The sequence below is a fragment of the Vitis vinifera genome, chromosome 4 (assembly GCF_030704535.1).
Source record: "Vitis vinifera cultivar Pinot Noir 40024 chromosome 4, ASM3070453v1".
Classification (NCBI taxonomy): domain Eukaryota; kingdom Viridiplantae; phylum Streptophyta; class Magnoliopsida; order Vitales; family Vitaceae; genus Vitis; species Vitis vinifera.
In genome coordinates, this window is record NC_081808.1 from 14,525,080 (window position 1) to 14,547,313 (window position 22,234).

Genomic DNA, 22,234 nt, shown 5'->3' on the forward strand with positions numbered 1-22,234 from the left:
GGAGTTTGGGACTCCGTAACTATGATTTGCTTTTGTTTTACCAACCAAGACATCAGATCTTTATTATTTGGGATATTATTTACGATAAACATGTTTCATTGTCTATATTTAATTGTAACATGAGAGATCTCAGCATACATATAGTAAGATATATCAATAGGTATAGACTAGCTCGCTCACACCAACAATTGCCTTTAGTGCTTGGAAAGTAAGCAAAGATAAGAAACATTAAGTTTGTGATGCTCGAATAGCAAGCTAAATCAAATCTATTTCAATCATATTAAAGAGAGCCAAGATGTGGTATCTCATTTTATTATGACCGCATACGGATAAATGTTTAGATCCCACTATTCATGCATGTAACCTGTAGCATAGTCGAATGTGAAACCTAATATGGCGTTGGGACTAATGAATATATGAAGGATTTGGCTTAGCTCCATATATTTGTTAATCCCAACACCATATTAGAGTCTTGAGGAAAGATAGACACTCTTTAAAGAGAATTTCGTTGTAGCATGCATTTTATACTACATGTGCTTATTGACCAAAATAAGGAAGTTGAAGAATGAATCCTTGCTTCTTCACTGTGTGAGTTTGTATAAATCATTATACTTTGGATGATCCTATATTTTACTATGCCTTATGTGACTTTCAACTATGCCATGAAGTGAAGGTCTGATGCATGCTACTCTAGCATGTTTCCTATGGTCATGTTTGATTTGATCTAAAGGGGCAATGTTGAGAAAGCAATTAAATCAAAATTGAGTTGTATAAGTGCAATGGGAAGACTATTTGGTAACACATTCATGTTTTATGTTCATCGTTGACAAGTTATTTGGCACCTAGGCACTGCAATATAACTTATGAGCATAAATACTAAATAAAGGGGTTCCTAGCATGCTCTAAGACATCACTAAGAGGAATTAGAGAAGCTAAAATTTGATGTGACCAAATGAATCTAGGGCATAACAAGACATTACAATACTGCTTTGAGTTTCTTTTTGCAGGTGGCTCAATGGTTGCACAACTTATTAACCAAGTATGAATGGAATAGTTAATAAGATGGTAAATATATATATATATACCTATTCTTATGGGGTTATGGAGTAGTCCCATTGGAGCATCCATAGCAACTTGGCCCAATTAAGAGATTAGTATTATAGGGGGCCAATTACCATCTAATCCTAATACTAACTAAATAAGGAATCCTAGAAATTTTCTAGGATATCTCCTCCATATGTATGCATATCCTTCTCCTCTTTCTTTTCTAGGATATCTCCTCCATATGTATGTATAGCCTTCTCCTCTTTCTCTTATTAGAAAATCTTGGAACAATTCTAGGGAATATTTCTTAAGTTTTAGGTGTTCTATGGGTGATTCCAATGGGTAATCTCCACACACTAAGCATTCAAGCATCGCGGAGTATTGTGACGCTATCTAAACATAAATCATCTTTAGGTATGTGCCTCCACACTTTCTACATGAGAAAAATAAAATAAAATAAAAAAGAACAGGCAAAAGAAAAAAAAAATAAGGAAAGTCAAAGTAGATTTAAAATTAATAAATTATTTTTTATATATTACTTCAATCTCATTTCAATTATTTTGATTCTTATATATAAGGATTAAAAAAATTAAAAAATACATAGGTTTCAAATTAATTTTAATTATATTTGAATGTCTTTTGTATTTTCTATAATAAAATCAATCATGAAAAAAATAATTTTTTTTAAATATTTGCTAGAAACCAAACCTATCCTTAAGAAAATCATAAAACTATATTAATGATTCTAAAATTTGCAACCGTTCAAAATTTCCACATGCTCAGCTCTATATGAATCATATGACATAAAATAATAATAATCACCATGTGATACATGCCAATGGAGAAAACCCTGTAACTTCATCATTTTGACCTGATAAACAAAACCTGCCCCTCCATATCATACATCCCCACTTTGGTTCATAGCTTTATTTCACCTACCACTTAAACTTATACATCCCCAATTTCATTCATTCATTTTCCCATCCAAGTTCCAAGAGTTGGCGGTTGAGAAATGGAAGCGAAGGGTCCATCTGCAGAACTCGACTCAGTCCATTTGACTGTATCACAGAGGGCACCCGATTGAGCCAATGGCAACTTCAGCTTCATTAAAATAAATGTGATCGGGTTGATATCATGAATGCGCGCATTCTAATTTCTAGCCTCTATTTTTTACTTGAGTTAGATTGCTCATACCAAATAATATGGGACTGAGATTTCTCTTAAACAAACAAAGGTTTTCATTCATTATTCTATATTTTCTCTAGAGACAAACAATTTGAACATTTCCAAGGGTATTTTGCGCTGTTCACATAAATCATATTTCAAATAAATCTAAATCCAAGAAAAGAGCAATGTAAAATCATCAATTATATCTCAAATAAAACTACAAAAACATAGCAAGACAAGTAATCTTAGAAGGAGACGGAAACAGCAGCCCGCTAACCATCTTCTAAGCATTCTCCTCTTTCATCAGTAAATTGGTCTTTTTCCAGCATGCCCAACCTATTGTCCCAAAGCATCATCTACAAACTTCACTACCAAATATCATTCTTACACATAAACCCCCTCAAGAAGAATCTTTTCTAATACATAATTGTAAATTTTAAATCATCAAACTGGTGGCAGAACTCCAAACAAGAAAGTGATCTCCACACGAAACATTGAGGATCCATGTCTCCATCTCTGAAATAAATCTGATGTAGCTTGTACCATATGCCAATGCCACCGTCTTGTGCACATGCCCTCACAAGTCCACTGTCCCAAGTAAATTCAACAAAATGTTGGTATCAACGAAAATTAACAGACCAACTCAAATTAACTCCCCAAGTCTGTATAATATAGCATCCACAGGAGAGCTTGCCTGTGAACAGCTCAGGTTTAAACCCAAAAGGTTCAACCCAGGCTGATCAGTAAAGAATCACCTAAGCCCATCCAGTCCAGTAATAAGACAACATTATATGCAAAACCTGAATATCAATTATTTTTTAAGTGAATTTTGTTTAATCAGATACATGAAAACTATATTGTTGCTTCTAAAAGTACAGTTCAATCATATTACTGAACATTCCATTTCACTGGCTAACTATTAGATCAAACAAAATCATATTGTGAGCATAGGGCATTAGATCCTGAATCTTGCTACATCCACTCCAAACTAGGCAGCAAGGATACTTCTAAGAAGTTGTCATCTCCACTCTGAACCATGCACACAATGCTAGAGATAACACTGAATTTTAATGAGTTTTATCGATGAAGTTCAGACACATAGTAGATAAATAGGGGCCTGGGACAAGGCGATTCTGATTTAGTATAGCTAAAGAATGCAGTTATAGCATAAGAAAGTTTTTTGTTAAGAAAAAATTGGGCCATTTTTCAAGTAGAATTGTGGTTTTGGCAAGAGGACTAGAAGAAAGTAGAGCTCCAATTTTTCAAAGAATTGCCCACACACACACATAATCACCATGACATTTTTTAACAATTGACATAATGGCATCTTCCATCAATTTGGTAACAAATGATTTGTGTCCATTCAACCCTAGGGAAAAACAGATTGTATTCATATTCATTCAGGTTGAATAGAATGCCTCTGCAATTTGACATGCCTACCAGGGCCACTTAATTTCCCAAACTTCTAAGTCAAAAACCAATCAACATGGGAGGAAATTAAATTAAGATAAAAACTAAAAATATATATTCAACCAGCCATCAGAACTTTATGCATGCAAGCACAAAGTCATATATGAGTAAATGAATAAGGGAACATACAAATAATATTTTAATAAAGAGGAGCATTCAAACATCATGTCCAAAAATTGGAAAGGGTAAGAACCACACTTACCATATTCTGAGAACCCAAATTCAGATACAGCAAAACTGGAAAAAATGCCACTTCAGGTCATTCCCTCATGCTAACATCTCCATCTTCTTCTTCACTCAAATCTAGATCAGCAAGCAACTCCTCCAAAGGCACAGAAGGTAAATCCTCTCCATCGGTCATAGAAGCCATCTCTGATGGTTGATATTCCTTATTTCGATATAATGATATATTAAACCTCAACTCAGGGTCCTCCTCCAAATCTCTTAAGAACACTTCATACTCTGTATTCATCTTCTCTTGGTCAGCTCTACCCTTGGAATCATCCACTTCCATGTTAAGGGATTTAAGCTTCCATGAACGAGGCTTTCCACGCTTTCTTTGGCGCTTCTCCTCATAACTCTTCTTTATCAAAATTGCTTCTGGAAGGACAAAACCCCTGTATTTTTCAAGTTCCATATCATTACTATTAGCTGCATATACGTCATAACCCAGAGCATGGTCCCCAGGGTTTAAAAGATGACCTAGATGTGTTCTTATGTTGAAAATTGTATCATTCTTCCCAAAATCTGATACACGAGCCACTTGAGCATCAGCTAATGCATACTTTGAGCCACCAACATTAACTTCAGAAGAAACAATCTCCACATCCAATACTATATATTCCACAAGCTGCCTACTAGACAGTAGAGCCTTAAAAGATGATCTCCAATACTGATCAGCATCCAAGAAACAGTGCCTAAGAGTAAAAGGATCCAGTAAAGCAATATTGTTGCTCACTTTTGTGCAAATCACTAGAGGACCAAGATTTCCCAAACTAACAGCAACTTTTGGAGGGAGGCAGATCAGATCCTCACGGCATATTGGACAGATTTCAACAGAGAAAGTGTACTTATAATTGTAGTTATTGCTCTTGGTATCATGGGACACAAGTTGTTTGTCATGACGGCTCCTACTTGGAGTCACTTTACCAATAAACTCCACAAATTTTACACCATGACTCCGATTAGCAAAGAAGAAATCAATACCCTGATCCATTTGCTTAATTTTTATAGCACGGCCTGCAGCATCATGCCTAAGAATAAGCTGCTCCAAATAAAAGAAAGTCCGTCTGTGAGGAACATGTTGCCGAAGCTGCACGGAAGCCACCCATTGGTCTGGATTGGCCTGGACTCTAGAACAAGATTCACACATGTGCTCTTGCTGAACAAATTCAACAATATAAGCCTGCTCAAGTATTGCTCCGTTGAGAACCTCCTTCTGAACCCTTAGCTTGACCTTGATCCTCTTGGAATGAGGCTCAGTCCAAATAAATTCTGCATGAATTAACCTAACTTTATTCAAATTCTTTAGTCTCTTCACGCAAAATGTTAAGAGCTCTTTCGACTCCAATTGTGCCTTAATCCAAGTTTTCGGTGGCTGCAAGTAGGTATCACACTCAGGGCAGTGCACGATGGTCACATGCTTCTGCAAACCTTCTGTAATATCAATTTCAGAGCGCAAACACTTGACACACATATTTGCAGCATTCGGTGTCATTGGTATACCACATTTGCAACAAAGAACACTGCCAACGGTTTGATGTACCATAAACATGCCTGCTTCTTCAGCCATGGCTGCCAATTAAAACACCAGAACAAAGAATAAGAACAAAAAACAAGTTAACCTATGAAAAGTTTAAACCCTATTAAGATCTCAAAGAGAGATTTTTGTGGAAATTGTGGGGGGCTTCCCTCCACGTGTCCTTCCCAGACTCAAGACCCTTTGGCTCGACACCAACAGAAATGAAAGGAAAATGTTGAAAATAGCTCTTGAAAATGTGTTACTAGGTTATTTTCTTCATCTTTTATGTTTTCATAGCCCAGAAAAGTTCTCAGTTCTAATTCCACTACCAAACATGCATCAAGGATGATGAGCCGCCGGGAGCTCGTATGAGAAAATTAAAGAAAAAAAAATGCACCTTTTCCTGGTCTCAGAAACTTGGATTTCAATATCGAGCTGTATTCAATTCTCAAGAACAATCCAAATGCAAAATAAATTCCAACAAGACCTGAACAATAAATAAATAAGAAATCGTATTAACAAAAAATTGATAATGAATATTTAGATGCAAAAATGAAAAGGATTAGAGATTAGAGATTAACAGAAAATACCAAAGGGGGAAGGGGGGGTTTGAAATTTATTTTCAGAATTTTTGCTTTGATTTTCTTTGGGTTATATCTTTCTATGAAGAAGAAGAAAAGGACGAAGCAAGGGGTAGGGTCTACCTGGCGGCTGCAACGGCCTCCTCTCGTGTTTCGGTCTCTCTTCTCTCTTCCAACAAATGAACCCTAGAGCCCTTTTATGCAAGGAAGAGGAAGACTAAGGCGGCGAACTTTTGTCACAATCTATCCTCTCATAAATTCTTCAAAATGTTTTATTTATAAGTTGTCAGCTATACATATTTTATTCTCACGGATTAAAAATAATAATTATGTAGAAAAGAAAATAATTAGTGTAATTAAAAAATTTATATATATATATTAGGAACAATAATAAAAATATTGACTTTTATGGATATATGGCTAAACTTTATTTTTCGAATATAATGGGATATATAAAAAAATATTAATAATATTTGGACATAAAATATCAATACAATAAAATTAATTAAAACTTATAAAAATATTAAAAAAAAAGTTTTTAAAATGATAATTTTAAGATTGTTTTATTAAAGAACTATAATTTATTACATTCTATATAGAATTTAAACGTATATTTTATATATAATTTGGATATATTCAATAATGTAAAAGAAATAATAATACAAATATAAGTATTTTTTTATTTTAAAATATTGATAATTTTTTTTTTTTGTAAATTTATGTATTTTTGTATTTAATTATTATATACTTAAAATTAATTTATTTATAATCATTTTGTTTTAATTATATATATATATATATATATATATATATATATATATATATATATATATATATATATATATATGAATATAAATTATATTTTATTTTAAAATATTGATATAAGTTTATATTTATTTTTTATTTAATTACAACTTAAATTTAGTTTATTTATATTCTAATTAATATATATAATATAAATTTTTAAGTTTGTCTTGCTGCTCTCATCCGTGATGTCATGGGTTGAATCCCATCTGTACCCTTAAATGAATTATTTTTTAAAGATGAGAAGAACAAGTATTTAAACCTGAGTGTGTAGCCGGCTGGGCTGATCTAGATTTAGTGGGCTGGGCTGTTAAGGCCTACTTCATTATGATTGAAAATTTTTGAAGTTTATGTAGCGGGCTGAGCTGATATAGATTTAACCAATATTATAGGCTCGGGAAATATCGCTTTGTGAGCCTTCCGAAAAAAAGCCCAATAAATATCATCTCTAATAAACAAGCGAGAAAATTTTGACATTTAATTCACTAACTAACCGATATGATCAAGCAATTAATTTATTGATTAATTAAAAAAATAAAACAGAGAATATATATACTGATCAAGATAATTAATTAAAAAAATGAATCATTAAACGCATATAATGATCAAAATATGATGAATGACAAAATATATAAGTAGTTGTATGAACAAATGAAATACAAAATATATCTATGGATTTATATAAATAAATTTTACCTATATTATAAAGTATATATCAAGTGTTAAGATGGAGCTCTTAAAAAAGTATGATATAATATAACAAATGGGGATTTATTATTTAATAATATTTGAATTTCATTTTTGTTTATTCTTATTTTATGTGTTATACTGTATGAGCATTTTGACTTGTATCTTTTACATTTTATATATTAGAATTGAGCCTCTAAAAGTAAGATATGATATAACAAAATTAAACTTTACCATCTCCTTGTTATCCTTTTGGTGTATTGATATTGATTTGAATATTTAGTCTATGTTTCTTACATTGTACATGACTTGGGTGCATTAAAAGTTGCATAAAAGATACAAGTCATGAGTTTCTTGTAAGTAAATAAGTTGTCCACAATTGGTTCATGGATTTGGGTGATCTAATAGAGACTATAGTGCACTAATTCCTAATTAAAGGGATGACTTGACTTGGCTATCAGAATGGGTTTCCTATGGTGAGTGCACTAATATATGTGATGCACACTAGATAGAACCTACGATGAATCATGATGCAAGGCTATCAATTGTCATGATTCATTAAGCTACTATACTACATGGACTCTTAGCCTTGAGAGGATATTGAGTCTATGTTGAAATCAATAAAAGGCTTTCAATTATGGGTGAAATTCTAAAGTGATCATATATCCATATAAATTGGGTCACGATTAATGGATGATTATGATAATAGGTATTCTCAATAGAAGCACTATGATATCTCATGGGTTTGAGACAACATATCCCCATGAGTGATCCAAATGATATGTGATCATGAAATTTGTAGCCATAATAATTCCTTTAATAGAATTTAACATATGCTCCTTGAAGTTAGAGTATGTTAGTTGATCACATAATAAGATGTTTAACTCAAGGATTGGAGAGATAATCTTAATAGGTGATAACACTACATTGTCATATCACGGACACCAATTCATGGGGGGCATGCATGTAATGAGTAGTAGGTCATAGACTTGAATTTTATCTCATTGTTATATACATAAGGTATTGGAGTGTAGTTGACTCTTTATAGTGGAATGTTGAATCAACTTCAAAATTAGATTTTAAGGAAACCAATACTACTATGGATCTTAGTGGTCCCCACTATAAGCTCATACACCATGTTGACATAGTTTATGAGGGTTAGATTTGCTCTTGGTTCACTTTTGTGCATAAAGGCGTTTTGGTAATTACATAAGGTTGTATAGGGGATAGTGAATAAAGTCTTTAGATTGGGCTAATTGATTAATTAGATGGCATAGTATGTTTAATTAATCAATTAGGACCCGTTTTAAACTAGATTAAGTGACCAAAGTCTATGTGGGCTTAACTCACTTAAGCCCTGTAAGGAAACCTATAAATAACCCTTTATGGGGTTAGGGTTTCCTAATGACCTTTTGACTATTATCTTTCTAATCTAGAGAGAGAGTGAGAGTCTAGGCATCCATCCTTCCAAAGTCCACTCTTTGGAGTGTCATGGACATGGTTCAAGTGATCAAGTAAAAGGCTTTGGGTGTACGAGACATCTAAAGCATTCAGACACGTTCTTTATCAAATAAATTTAAATCTAGGAACATTTAGATTGCAGGTATGAGTTTTAATCTCTAGTTTTATATTATTCTATGGTTTTTGAAGTCATTTATTTCCACTACATTAGATCTAAAGATTCCTAGGGATAAATGCATGCACCTTACGAGATCCAGGACATGGGAACAAAGTAATATAGGGTTCCCATAGTATATGACTTAAGTGCATTAGGAATTGTACAAAATATCCAAGTTATGAGTACCTCGCAAGTTGATGATTCATTCACAATCAGTTCATGGACTTAGACAATTCATTTGAGATTGTAGTACACTATTTTCTAATTAAAAGGATGATTGGTCTTAGCTATTAGGATAGGGTTCCCATGGTGAGTACATTAATATGTACGGTAACACATTTGAAAAAACCTATGGTGAGTCATGATACAAGGTTATCATATAGTTATGACTTCACTAAGCTACTATATTATATTGTCTCTCAATCTTGAGAGAATATTAAGATTATGCCAAAGTTAGCAGTAACTTTGACTTTTAGGTGAGATCCAAAAGTGATCATATATAGAGGTCTTGTCCATTAAGATGAGGCTCTTATAGTGAGTGAACTAGTGTGTATTATTACACATTGGATATGACCCACGATGAGTTATATTATAAAGCTATTAGGTAGTCGTAACTTTACCAAGATGATATGCTATATCATCTCTTCACCTTAAGAGAATACTAAGCTTGTGTCAAAGTTAACAATGACTTTGACCTATGAGTGAGATTTTAAAGTATATTCCCTATAGATTAAGTCATTATTAATGGAAGCCAATAGCAACATGTATTCTAAAAAAGGTGTCATGATATCTCATGGACTTTGAGATAGTATGTCATCTTGAGTGATCCTAAAGACATGTGATCAAGAAGTCTGTGGTTGTAGTAATTCATTTAGTAAAAGTTGACATAACTTTTTTTAAGTTAGGATATGTCATCTGATCATATAATAGGAGGATTTGCAATTAAGGATGGTAAAGGTAATCTTAAGAGGTTGATAAATTTTATATTGTTAAATTATGGGCGTGACTTCACGGGGAGATTGTATATAGTGGATAGCAGGTCACAAACCTAAACACTTTGTGTCTCGTTGTAATGTACATAAGATATTGAAATGTAGTTGACTCTTTATAGTGATATGTTGAGTCAGCTTTAAAATTGGATTTTAAGGGAGCCAATACTATCCTATGAGTCTCAATGGTCTTTGTTCAAGCTCATATACCTTGATGACATAATTTATGAGAGTTGGATTAATTCTCAGTTCACTTATATGCATAAGAACATTTTGGTAATTACGTAATGTTGCACAAAGGCGAGTGAATAGTATATCTGGAGTGAGCTAATTAATTTATTGGAGCTTTGTTGGGTTAATGAATCAATTAAGACCTTTTTGGGCTAGATTAAGTAACCTAAGCCTAAGGTGAACTCAAGTCACTTAAGCCTAGAGGAAAACTTATAAATACTCCTATGGAGCTTCTTCTTCTCAAACTTTTCCATTCTCCCTTACATTTTAGAGAGTGAACCCTAGCCTTCACCTTCTAAATTTTCACCATCTTTGTGCCAAGCATTAAGGAAGAGTCATCGAGCAGAAGATTAATGGCTTACAAGTGTTGGGATTGAATCCCTAAAAGTAAGACATGATGTAACAAAGTTAGACTTAACTATCCTCTTAGTATCCCTTTGGTGTATTGACCTTGATTCGAGCATTCAACCTATGTTCCTTACATTGTATATGACTTGTGTGCATTAGGAGTTGCACAGAAGATACAAGTCATGAGTTCCTTATAAGTAGATAACTTGTTCATAGTCGGTTCATGGATTTGGGTAATCCAGTAGAGACTGTGGTACATTACCTCCTAATTAGAGGGATGCCTTGTGTTGGTCGTCAAGATGAGTTTTCCATTGTGAGTACATTATTTTATGTGATGCACATTAGACATGACCTATAGTGAATCATGACGCAAGACTATCAATTGTTATGATTCACCAAACTATTATATTGCATGAACTCTCAACATTGAGAGGATATTGAATATGTGCCAAAATCAATAGGAGATTTTGATCTAGGGTAAGACCCTAAAGTGGTCATATATCTTTATGCATTGGGTCACTGTTGATGGATGGTGGTGACAACAAGTATTCTTAATAGAAGCATTGTGATATATCATGTGATCGAGACAGTGTGTCATCTTGGGTGATTTAAAGGATATGTGATCAGAAAATCTGTGTCACATAATTCTTTGAGTGAAATTTAACATATGTTCTTTGTAGCTAAAGTATGTCATTTGATCATATAATATGTTGGATTTGTAATTCAAGGGTTTGAGAGGTAATCTTAATAGGTGATAGTACTATCTTGTTAAATTACAAACACTAATTCATAGAGAGTTTGCATGCGGTGAATAGTAGGTCATAGACTTAAGCACTTGGTGTCTCGTTATAATATAGATAGGGTATTGGAGTACAATTGACTTTCTATAGTAGAATATTGAGTCAATTTCAGAATTTGATTATAAGGGAGCCGGTACTCGTATGGGCCCTAATGATCTCACTTTAAGCTCATACATATATATATATATATATATATATTATTTTTTATGATAGGATTTATGAGTATTGGATAAGTTTTTAGTTGACTTTGGTTCACTTTCTCAAATGGTTGTTATGGGGTCATCTATTAGGAGTCTTAATGTATTGATTGCTAGTAGTCATTGTGTCCTTTGATGGGGATGCGGCCCATGGGGGTGGCCTCCATTAGATGGTGGTCCATAATTATAGCAAAGACATGGCCTTCGGATGGTGCACCACTGGTATAATCTTTGGATGAATTTATGTGTCAGTGAATTTTCGTGCCCCTACATGATCTCCAAAATTTCCTATTTTAGTACATAAATATTTAATTGTCCTCCTTGCCATGTTTTGGCAAATTTCATTCTTTTGACACCTTCATCCATTGTGTCGTTCAATATTTTTAAAACTAAACTAGTTATTGAATAAAAAAAGTTATTGATTCATCATTTAATAATTAAACCAATAATATCATAAATATATTTTATTATTTAAAATATATATAAATAAATTTAAAATCAATAATATTTATTTTTTATTTGTGATATTATCAAATATAACTATACATACATTAATATTTTAAATTTTATTAAATAAAATATGCATAATATTTAAAAGTGAATATATTCAAAATAAAAGAAATTTTAATTATTTAATTTTAACTAATTTTATAATTCTAGAAAATATTATATGATTTTTATTGAATAGAATAAATCCTTTTAGAAATGAATATAGATTTGTTTATTTGCTATTCTAAACAACAAAGCGTGGTAGCCAAGTAGTGCCGATGTCCTTCGTTCAGGTCTTGGGTTTAGATCCATTAAGTGGGTTTTTCTTAAACTAAATTACCAACCCCACATCGGATATATGGACAAGAACAAGGACGCCCTTGTATACATGGCTCATCCAAGCTTTGTGTATGGATTGAGAAATCCATTTCGTTTGTCATTCCTTGCTTTACTCATTACTTAGATTACTTATTAAAATGCAAATAAGAATTAAAAAAAACATTGATAAAAATTAAAACCCACTGTTATTAAAATTCTGATTTATCTCATTTATTATGTCATACATTTCCCTCAATTTCTATTTCTGTTGTCATACTTTTCTCCATAGTCAATGAGATGTTAATTAAATTTAAGACATGTGAGTTCCAAAGAGTTCACAACATCCACCCTTATTGCTAATTAAATCCTTGATAAACACAATGGTACTTAACTTTTTGTTAGAATTTTATATCATCTCTAGAAAGCTTGTATTGATAGAGAACTCAAATTCTTCCAAATCTAGGTGGGGTAGGCTGGAAAAATCGAAAACTTAAAGCACTATGCCTCAAGCTACCAATCGAATTAAAACCACCGGTATTTGTGATAGAAGAGGATGCATTACACAAGAATCAACCTCACATGGACCTGTCATCAAAACCCATCTTTCTACCTTCCATTGCAGTACTGCTTTTCTTTGCCTGTTCTGGGTTCTTGGTTCCACATATTGAAGCTGCTTCAGGCTACAGCAACTTAGTATACAATAGTTGTGCAAACCAGACACTTACAGATCCCATTGAGTCTTACTCCCAAACTCTCTCATCACTTCTTGGAATTCTTACTGCAAAATCTCTGCATTCCAGCTTCTTTAAGGGCAGTGTAGGCGATGATCACGCGGCCTTTTTCGGTCTCTTCCAGTGCAGAGGCGATCTCAGTAATGCCAACTGCTACAACTGCGTGAGCAGGCTTCCTGCACTGTCAAAGAGACTATGTGGAGAAAGTTTGGGTGCTCGGGTTCAGCTTTCTGGGTGCTACATACAGTATGAGGCTGATGGAGTTGCTGAGAATTCTGAACCTGAGTTGCTGTACAAGTTGTGCAGTGAAACAGAAGCAAGAGGAAGTGGGTTTGAGGAGATGAGAACTGAGGCTTTTGCCGCAGTTGAAATGGGTGTGAAGAGCAGCGGCAATAATGGGTTCTATCAAGAGACCAGTGGAGAGGTGAATTTGATGGCGCAGTGCCAGAGGGATTTGGATATCTGTGAGTGCGGTGAGTGCATGACTAATGCAGTGCAGGTGGCTCAGGAAGAATGTAAATCTTCAGTTTCAGGGCAAATTTATATGGGCAAGTGCTCTTTGAGCTATACCTTCTATCCAAATGGGATACCGTCAACTAACTCACACCATGGTACCCGATTTTGCTTTTGCTTTTTCTCTTTTCTAGGCCATCATGATTGAGGAAGAAGATGATAAGGCACATATATATATATATATATATATATATATATATATATATATATATATATATATATTGTCTAATTAATTTCTTTTAATCAACGGCACTCCTGCATCTTTTGACATTAATTGTACAGAAAAAATGAAAAATGTTTCTTTTTCTTTGTTTCTTTGGTTAGGTCACACGAATTGTTTTCTTCAAAATGAGCATGACTTTTCCCAAGCTTACCAATCGCCTTTGTTTTTACCCTTAATTTCTTTGTGATTTTAATAGCAGTAGTATTTGGTTCTATAAATTTCACCCTGTTAATGCTATACCCTTTGTGTGTTGAACACAGAGAAAGGGACGGAAACAAGTTCAGCAAAAATGGCAGCAATAGCGGTGGGAGCAGCAGCTGCCTTGTTTTTTGGATTATTTTTTTTAAAGCTCATTAAGTCGTGGGTCAAGAAAGGTGATGATGGTAAGCATACATTGCACTCCTCTCTCTCTCTCTCTCTCTCTCCCCCATTTTCTATTGCCTTTCCTTGTGCTGCAACTTTCCTAATCCAAGGAGTCTTATGACATAAGAGATTTGGTGAGTGAATGAGCTAACCGAGGATGCCTTATGCGTTTGATAACTGCTCCACGTTGTTATGTTGACTTGGGGGGTTTATGTATTATTTTTATTTTTATTTTTTGCTGCAGATTTCTGAAAGGCGAAGAGGAGAGCTTGGAAAGTGGCATAATTTTCTTTGTGGTGGGTGAGAGTTGTTGGAGAGAGAATGGAGTATTTAATTTCTCAAATTCGTACTTGTTGAGTGGAAATTGATCTTATTAATTATTATTTTTTTAAAAATTGCAAGGTTATTATGTCATAGAGCAATTATTTAGGAAATAGAGATAAGCAAATGGAGAAGATATATCAAGTCTAGCACTTCCGTGATTGGATAGATGCTAAAATATTGTATGGGTGATTTCAATTTAAATTTGAAGGATTGTATTATGTAGTGAATTGCATTGGGATTGATATTAGAATTGAAAATTTTGTTGAAAGCAGTATTATCTTCTCCCTAGTCATTGTGAGTTGCAACAAACGTGGGCATGTAATGAGATCCATATTTGACAAATTACCTTTTTTTTTCTTTTTAACTTGTCAAACATCCTAAATATGATACTTTAAACCTTAATTAGTCTTCACTATATTGTGACAATACTTGGTTATTAATTTGAGTATTTTTCATGTACATCCCCATTTGAAAAGATGATACTCATTTTATTTGTGTCACCATTTATTTTAGTTTTTATTTATTTATTTTTAAAAGAAAAAAAAAATAAAAAAGAAAACCTTAATATGAAAATCGAGTCTAAATTCAGGAGTCGGGTTACCTATCGAGTAGATATAAATATAACAAAAAGTCGTAGCACCCTACTAAACTCGTATACTTGTGTCATGGATACCAAAATTAATGACACAAGTGAATATACATGGAAATAATCTTTAAAACATATTACAAGAATAGATGAGATAAATGACAAAAGATTTAATTTACTAAACCAATTAAAAGAAATGTTTCAATAATTATTTTTTCAAGAAATTTTAAAAGAGTTTATTAACAACATTTTCGAATTAACAATTTCATTTTATTTATTTACCAGCAAAGAAAATGAATTTATATTCAACAAATGATTTAATTTAATTTTATTTGTATTTAATTTTCAAAAATGTTATTTACATTTATTGCTGCTAAAAGAAAAATAAATAAATAAAAAGAATTGATAGGAAAATGATTCTTATTTATCTTTGTTAGGAAAAGAATTGTTATAGTTTATTCACAAAACTATTTCAATTTAACTTCTATTTAATAAAAGTGATTTTAAACATTTTATCGTAAAGGATTTGTATTCTTATTAGGTAAAGATTTTCACATATCCATTTAAAAAAAAGAAAAAAAAGAAAAAAAAAAGAGGTTTTGGTGGTTCAAAAAGAAATATAAAATAAATAAAAATAATAAAGCAAAATAAAGATTTTATCATTATGAGGTTTTATTAAAAAATTTTTTTGTTTTATTTGTATTTATTAATTTTATTTAAAAGGATTTTTGCAAGCTAATTTAATTTTGTGATAAAAAAATAAAACTAAGAAAAAGAGAGAAAAAAAGGAAAAAAAAGAAGATGATGTCAATTAAAAAAAAGTTTTCAATCTATTAATAACATGATTTCGGATTATTAAAAAAATTCTCAATTTTATCTAAAATGATTTTATATTTTAATTTAAAAAGAAAATTCAATTCTTTATTTACTTTTTTATTTCTTCTTTTATATATATATATATATATATATATATATATATATATATATATATATATAAATAAAAAATTCAGTTTGTAGTTTTATTAAAAAGAAACGGTTTTAATTTTTGTTTTTAAAAAAGAGTTTGGATTTATTTTTGGGAAAAAAAAAAGAGAAATTCAGATTTTAATAAAAATATAATAAAAACTAAAAAGGAAACTTTACAAATTTATATATATATAAAAAAGAAGTTTTACAGCTTATTGAGGAAATCATTTTTGGTTTATTAAAAAAAAGGTTTTAAGTTTTATCTTTAAAAAAAATTATTTCAAATTTTGGTTTATCCAATAATAATAATAATAACAATAATAATAAAAATAATAATGATAAAAAAAGGAAAACATAAAGACTTTAATAATATTTTTTTTCTTCTGGTTTGATTAATTACAGAAAGAATTATTGGGGAGATTCTGTAAATGTTAATTTTAACGAATTTTAAAAATGATATTAGTAATTTACCGAAAAAGGATTTGTATTTATATTAATATAAATTAAAATAAATAAGTAAATAATTTAAGATTTTCATTTCATTTAAACACTTGATGAGAAAATCAATAAATGTTTAAATAAGAAATAAATAAATTATTAAAATGAAAAAGATAAGTTGATAAATATATATATATATATATATATATATATATATATATATATATATATATCAACAAACCAACATTCACAGTCAACTTGCCAAGCAACATTTACAAATTCACACTTATAGGATCAAGAGAATGGAAATAGGCATAGCATTTGTCATATTTATAGAGTTAAGAAAATAAAAATAAACCTGAAGCTTAAACATAAAATTAAGTGGACAGGGGTACGATTAATTCATGGCTCATTCAACAAAACATAGTCCTTCACTCTTAGAACACTAGTAACATAGGGAGTCATCCTAGAGCTCTCACCCCCTCCCCCCCTCACCCCCTCCCCCCTCACCCCCTTCCTCTTTACACTTTGCCTCCACAAAAAATAAAAAGCCCCCAAACCAAAAATAAATAAATAAATAAGCATTCAACAAAACATAGTCCTTCACTCTTAGAACACTAGTAACATAGGGAGTCATCCTAGAGCTCTCACCCCCTCCCTTCCTCTTTACACTTTGCCTCCACAAAAAATAAATAGCCCCCAAACGAAAAATAAATAAATAAATAAGCATTAGGAACACCCTGTTAAGTCGTTTTTTGCTTCCTATTAAGTCGTCCTCTTGTCAGTCTATCGCCTTTGTCAATCTCACTGCCTTTAATTGCCATCTCTCAGTCAATCAAACCATACAAAACTAAAGAGAGAGAGAGAGAAAGAGAGGTGACAGCCCATGTACTAGAGATGGTATAGGCCTAATAAGTAAACAAAGGCTTGAGCCCAAATCCAAACCATTAGCCTAACTAAAAAATTCAACAAGTAGAGCCCAAATGAAATGTATAAACAAATCAAGGCCCAAATCGAGGCCTGAAAACAAAATCCAACAATCTCATAAATTGGCCCAAATCAAACACCTAACCCAAATGGAGGGTTAAACTAAACAGGGGTCTAAATCTTAAATGTAAAACCTAAAGCTAAGCCTAAAAATGGGCCCAAGTATGCAAATGGTTATTGTAGAGATTAGAAAAGGAAAACTTACCAAATTTTGAAGAACCTTAAAGGAAAAAGAATGCAATGGATGTGGTGTGGATGGTGATGATGGTCTTGCGAGAGTTGAACCAGGTGTCAATGGGAAGCCTCGTCTTAGGAGGATGATACTCTGATTCTCTAATTCATTGTCGAAGCGTAAGGAGAGATCATGAAGGAAGACTTAGAGAGAGAAAGTAAGGAGATTAAGGTTAGAGATAAAGATGGGTGAGTCGGGTAAGGGCGGGTTTAGAGAGAAAGAGAGGGGGAGAGAAGAGGCAAGAAGCAGTTGGTGAGTGTCATTGACATTGGAGAAAGATCACTGGTAGTGGGTCAACAATGAGTTCGTTGTGGGTTAGGAAGAAGAAAAGAGAAAAGAAGAAAATAAAAAATGAAGAGAAAAAAATACAAAGAAAAGAAAGTGGGGTCAATAAATATGCTTCTCTTTGATAAGGTCCACAAGTGAGTGCATACACAAGTGAGGCGAAGTGGGCTCTGCCAAATAACTAAAGAGACCATCAATTTTTTTTTTTTTCATGAGCTCTAAGGTCACAAAATATGTTCATTGATCTACCTGTAAGGGAAACATGTAAACATCCACCTGGATCTCAAGGAAGGATTTATTGAATGAGACAGTGGCAATGTCTATATGAAACAAGGGATCAGACTATGCCATAAAAAGAGGGAATGAAAGGTATCCAAGATGATGAGAAAGAAAAGAAAGGAAATTGTGGAGTGACTCGAAGAAACATAAACAAGAAATGTCATACAATTAGGGTGTGGCCCTAAACAACAATAGAAAGGTCGAATAGTTAGGGTATGATTTGAAGAAATAAGGTCGAACAATTAGGGTACAACTTTAAAGAAACATAAAGGAGGTTGGACAATCAGAGCGTAGCTCTAAAAAAACATGGGAAGGTCGCATATTCAAGGCGTGACTCTATGAAAACATAAAGGAGGCTAAACAATCATGGCGTAGATCTAAAGAGACATGGGAAGGTTGGATAGTCAAGGCACGACTCTAGGAAATAATAAATGAGACTAGATAGTCAAGGTGCGACTCTAAAGAAACATGGGAAGGTCGAACAGTCAAGGTGCAACTCTTTGAGACATAAATAAGCCGAACAATCAAGGCACGACTCTAGGAAACATGGGAAGACGAATAGTCAAGGTGAGACTCTAGGAAACAGAAACAGGCTGAATAGTAAAGACACACCTTTAAGAAACATAAAGGAGGTCGGACAGTCAGTGCACGACTTTAAAGAAACACGAGAAAGCTGGATAGTCGAGGTGCAACTCTAGGATGTTAGGATAGAGCCCTTGAAAGCATGACATGATGTAATAAATTTGGAATTCATGATTTTTGGTAATGACGTTCTAGTTTCACTTTTATCTATCTTTATTCCATGTATTATACTTTATGAGCATTTTTGTTTGTATCTTTTATATTGTATGTGACTTAGGTGCATTAGGAGTTGCATAGAAGATCTAAGTCTTGGGTTCCTTGCAAATAGATGACTTGTTCATAATCAATTCATGAGCTTAGGTAACCTATTAGAGACTATAGTGCACCACCTCCTAATTGGAGGGATGACTAGTCTTGGCTATTAGGATGAGTTTCCAATGGTGAGTGCACTAGTCATGTGTACATTGGATAGGACCAATGGTAAGTTATGACTTAAGCTAAGTTATGACTTAAGCCTATCAAGTGGTCATGACTCCACCAAGCTACTTCATTGTGTTGTCTCTTAACCTTGAGAGAATATTGAGTTAGCAGTGACTTTAATCTACGAGTGAGATCATAAGTTGGTCATATATTCCTTATGGATTGAGTCACTATTGATGGAAGCCTATGCTAGTAGGTATTCTTAATACAGGCACCATGATATCTCTTGGGATTGAGACAATGTGTCCCCTTGGGTGATCCTAAGGAGGTATGCTCATGAACACTATGGTCATAGTAGTTCCTTAAGTGGAACTTGACATAGGCTCTTTGAGAGTTAAGATATGTCAATTAAACACACAATATAAGGATCTATAACTCAAGGATGGTAGAGGCACTCTTGAAAGGTTGATAATTTTCACCTTATTAGACTATAGACATCAATTTATGAGGAAACTAAACACAATGAATAGCAGGTCACGGACATAAGCACTTAGTGTCTCGTTGTTATTTACATAGAATACTAGAGTTCATTCGATTCTCTATAGTGGGATATTGAATCAACTTTAAAATTGGATTTTGAGGGAGACAGTATTCCTATGGGTCCTAGTGGTCCCTACTCTGAGCTCAAATACCTTATTGGCATGGGTTATGTGGATCGAATTAGCTCTAGGTTCACTTTTATACATAAGGGCATTTAGATGATTACACAAGGTTGCATAAGGGTAAGTGAACCAGGTCTCTAGATTGGGTTAATTGATTAATTAGTAGGCCCTGTTTAGTTAATTAATTAATTAGGACCCGTTTTTAGGTTAGATTAAGTGACCTAAGCTCTTAGCGGGCTCAAGTCACTTAAGCCCAATAGGACACCCTATAAATACCCCTTAGGGGTTAGGGTTCCTATAGTTTTTTCTAGAGAGTCGTCTTCCATCTCTAGAGAGAGAGAAAAAAAGTCAAAGCCTCTATCCTTCCTTCCATCCCCATCGGAAGTGTGTCAAGATCAAGGTTCAAGTCATCGGGCAGAAGACTTCAGGTTTACGAGACTTTTGTGATTTTGTTCATCTTTACCACATGGATTTATTTCGAGAACATTCAAATATGAGGTATGGCCTTTGTTAGCACTTTTTGAATCCCTTTAAAGTTTAAAAATGCTTTTTTTTTTTTTTTTGCTATGCATATTGGTTTAGAAAAGGCCTAGGATAGTTATGTATGCTCCTAACCTAATTTAGGCTTAGGAAATAAAGAGATCTGGGGTTTTCCCATCAATTAGTATCAGAGCCATAGGTTAGTAATCGTTTTAGAGCCATTCTAGGGTGTGTTAACTTGGTTTTATAGGGGTTTTTGTTTATCCCATGGCCTTAGAGATAATTAATGTGCACTCTTTATTATGATCTTGTTATAATACGATGGTTATTATTATGATTGCTTTTTGGGGATGTAATAATTACTTGGATTGTTGTTTACTTTTCCTAGATGGGTTGCAAGTCTTATAAGAGGCATAGGATTTTTGTTCTTTTATAAAAATCTCGTTTTATCTTAGAATGATATGTAAACTCCAAATCTTTGGAGTATAGGATTTTGTTATAAGATTCCATTTTTTTTTCCATCATTCTTTGTAACCTATGGAGAGTATGGAAGTAATTCAAAGCATCACAAAGTGTTCACGCACATTCTCTTGTCAAAAAAGAGAAACGAAGGCTTCTTGAAGTTCCTTTTATAAGTTCCAATGGTGTTTTAAGGGAGAAGAAAGATTCTTGAAAAATCTTGATTTGAGATCCTTAGCAACATAGTTTTGTCATTTTTAACTTAAAATTGGGATAGCTTCCCATGATATTTTTAGGGTAATCCACATATTGTTTTGAATCTCAGGAAGTTAGGAATCCAAGGCTTCAAATGGATTGTAGTTCCTAGTTGAAATGAGGGAGTTATAGTCGATTGAAGCAAGGTTACGCAAAAAGCATGAAAACACAGTGATGCTAATTTCAACTCAAAATTGGGGCTACCTTCCATGAGATTTTAAGGCCAAACCACATATGGTTTTGAAGCTTAAGAAATCAAGAATCAAATGCTTCAAACAAATTTCAATTCAAAGTTGAAACGAGAGAGATATGACTAATTGAGGCAAGGTTACTCAAAGAACATGCAATTACAGGATTGATTTCGAGCCAAATTGTTTTTTATTATTTGGGCTTAATTTTTAGACCTTTTTTTGGGCTCTTTTTGTGGAAATTGTGCCAGTTGGGTTTTCTTTTTTTAGTAACCCTATCTTTGATTGTAGAGTTATTTTGGTAATTTGGATTTTATCCAAGTTTTAGTTACCAAATTTGCAATAGGATCCTTACGGTCATGAAAATTATTTATTTAATTTCCTTTTATTTCTTTTATACTTTTTATTTTTGGCATATAAATATATTTTGGTATTTTTAAGTAAATTAGATAATTTATTAAATTGGAATGTGCTAGGTATTAGGAAAATTTTATTTTAGGAAAAGACAAGTTGAAAAGAAATAAAGACTTACTTCATTTTCAAAATTAAGCTCTTAAAGATTTTTTTTTTAAATAAATCTTTTTAGATTTTAGATCTCTAAGAATTTTTTTTATTTATTTTAAGGAAGAAGTTTTATTTTTCCAAGTCTTTATGAAATAAAATCTTTCTTATTTATCACAAGATTCTAATTTAAAGAAATAAATTATTTTTGGAAAAATATATGATAGAAAATTCATGATTAAGATAACTTACCAATGTATTGTTTCAAATAAAATA

At 32.6% G+C, this 22,234-nt stretch overlaps 2 protein-coding genes across 3 annotated transcripts; one reads left to right on the plus strand and one right to left on the minus strand.

Moving 5' to 3' along the window:
• Nucleotides 1–2,377: 2,377 nt before the first annotated feature.
• On the minus strand, nt 2,378–6,295 carry LOC100245020 (uncharacterized). 2 transcript variants are annotated; one of them, XR_785629.2, is made up of 4 exons: nt 6,127–6,295; nt 5,820–5,909; nt 3,884–5,475; nt 2,378–2,799 (listed from the first exon to the last, which is right to left on the minus strand). XR_785629.2 is itself a non-coding variant. In XM_002265252.5 (3 exons), the coding sequence occupies exon 3, from the start codon at nt 5,471–5,473 to the stop codon at nt 3,941–3,943; it is 1,533 nt and encodes a 510-aa protein (XP_002265288.1). In that variant the 5' UTR covers nt 5,474–5,475; nt 5,820–5,909; nt 6,127–6,272; the 3' UTR covers nt 3,714–3,940. The 2 variants fall into 2 exon arrangements, 1 of the variants encoding a protein (XP_002265288.1); XM_002265252.5 differs by lacking the exon at nt 2,378–2,799 and having other exon boundaries at nt 3,714–5,475; nt 6,127–6,272.
• A 6,659-nt stretch (nt 6,296–12,954) lies between these two features.
• Nucleotides 12,955–14,915, plus strand: LOC100267320 (plasmodesmata-located protein 3). The gene is made up of 3 exons (XM_010650635.3): nt 12,955–13,826; nt 14,212–14,334; nt 14,559–14,915. The coding sequence occupies exons 1-3, from the start codon at nt 13,064–13,066 to the stop codon at nt 14,564–14,566; spliced, it is 894 nt and encodes a 297-aa protein (XP_010648937.1). The 5' UTR covers nt 12,955–13,063; the 3' UTR covers nt 14,567–14,915.
• The last annotated feature ends 7,319 nt before the right edge of the window (nt 14,916–22,234 follow it).

What these genes read in the sequence shown, in the direction of transcription:
- LOC100245020 (XM_002265252.5), bottom strand. Translation starts at nt 5,473, where the DNA reads ATGGCTGAAGAAGCAGGCATGTTTATGGTACATCAAACCGTTGGCAGT.
- LOC100267320 (XM_010650635.3), top strand. Translation starts at nt 13,064, where the DNA reads ATGGACCTGTCATCAAAACCCATCTTTCTACCTTCCATTGCAGTACTG. An exon ending in GTCAACTAACTCACACCATG is followed by an intron (nt 13,827 to 14,211) that starts GTACCCGATTTT and finishes TGTTGAACACAG; the next exon opens with AGAAAGGGACGGAAACAAGT.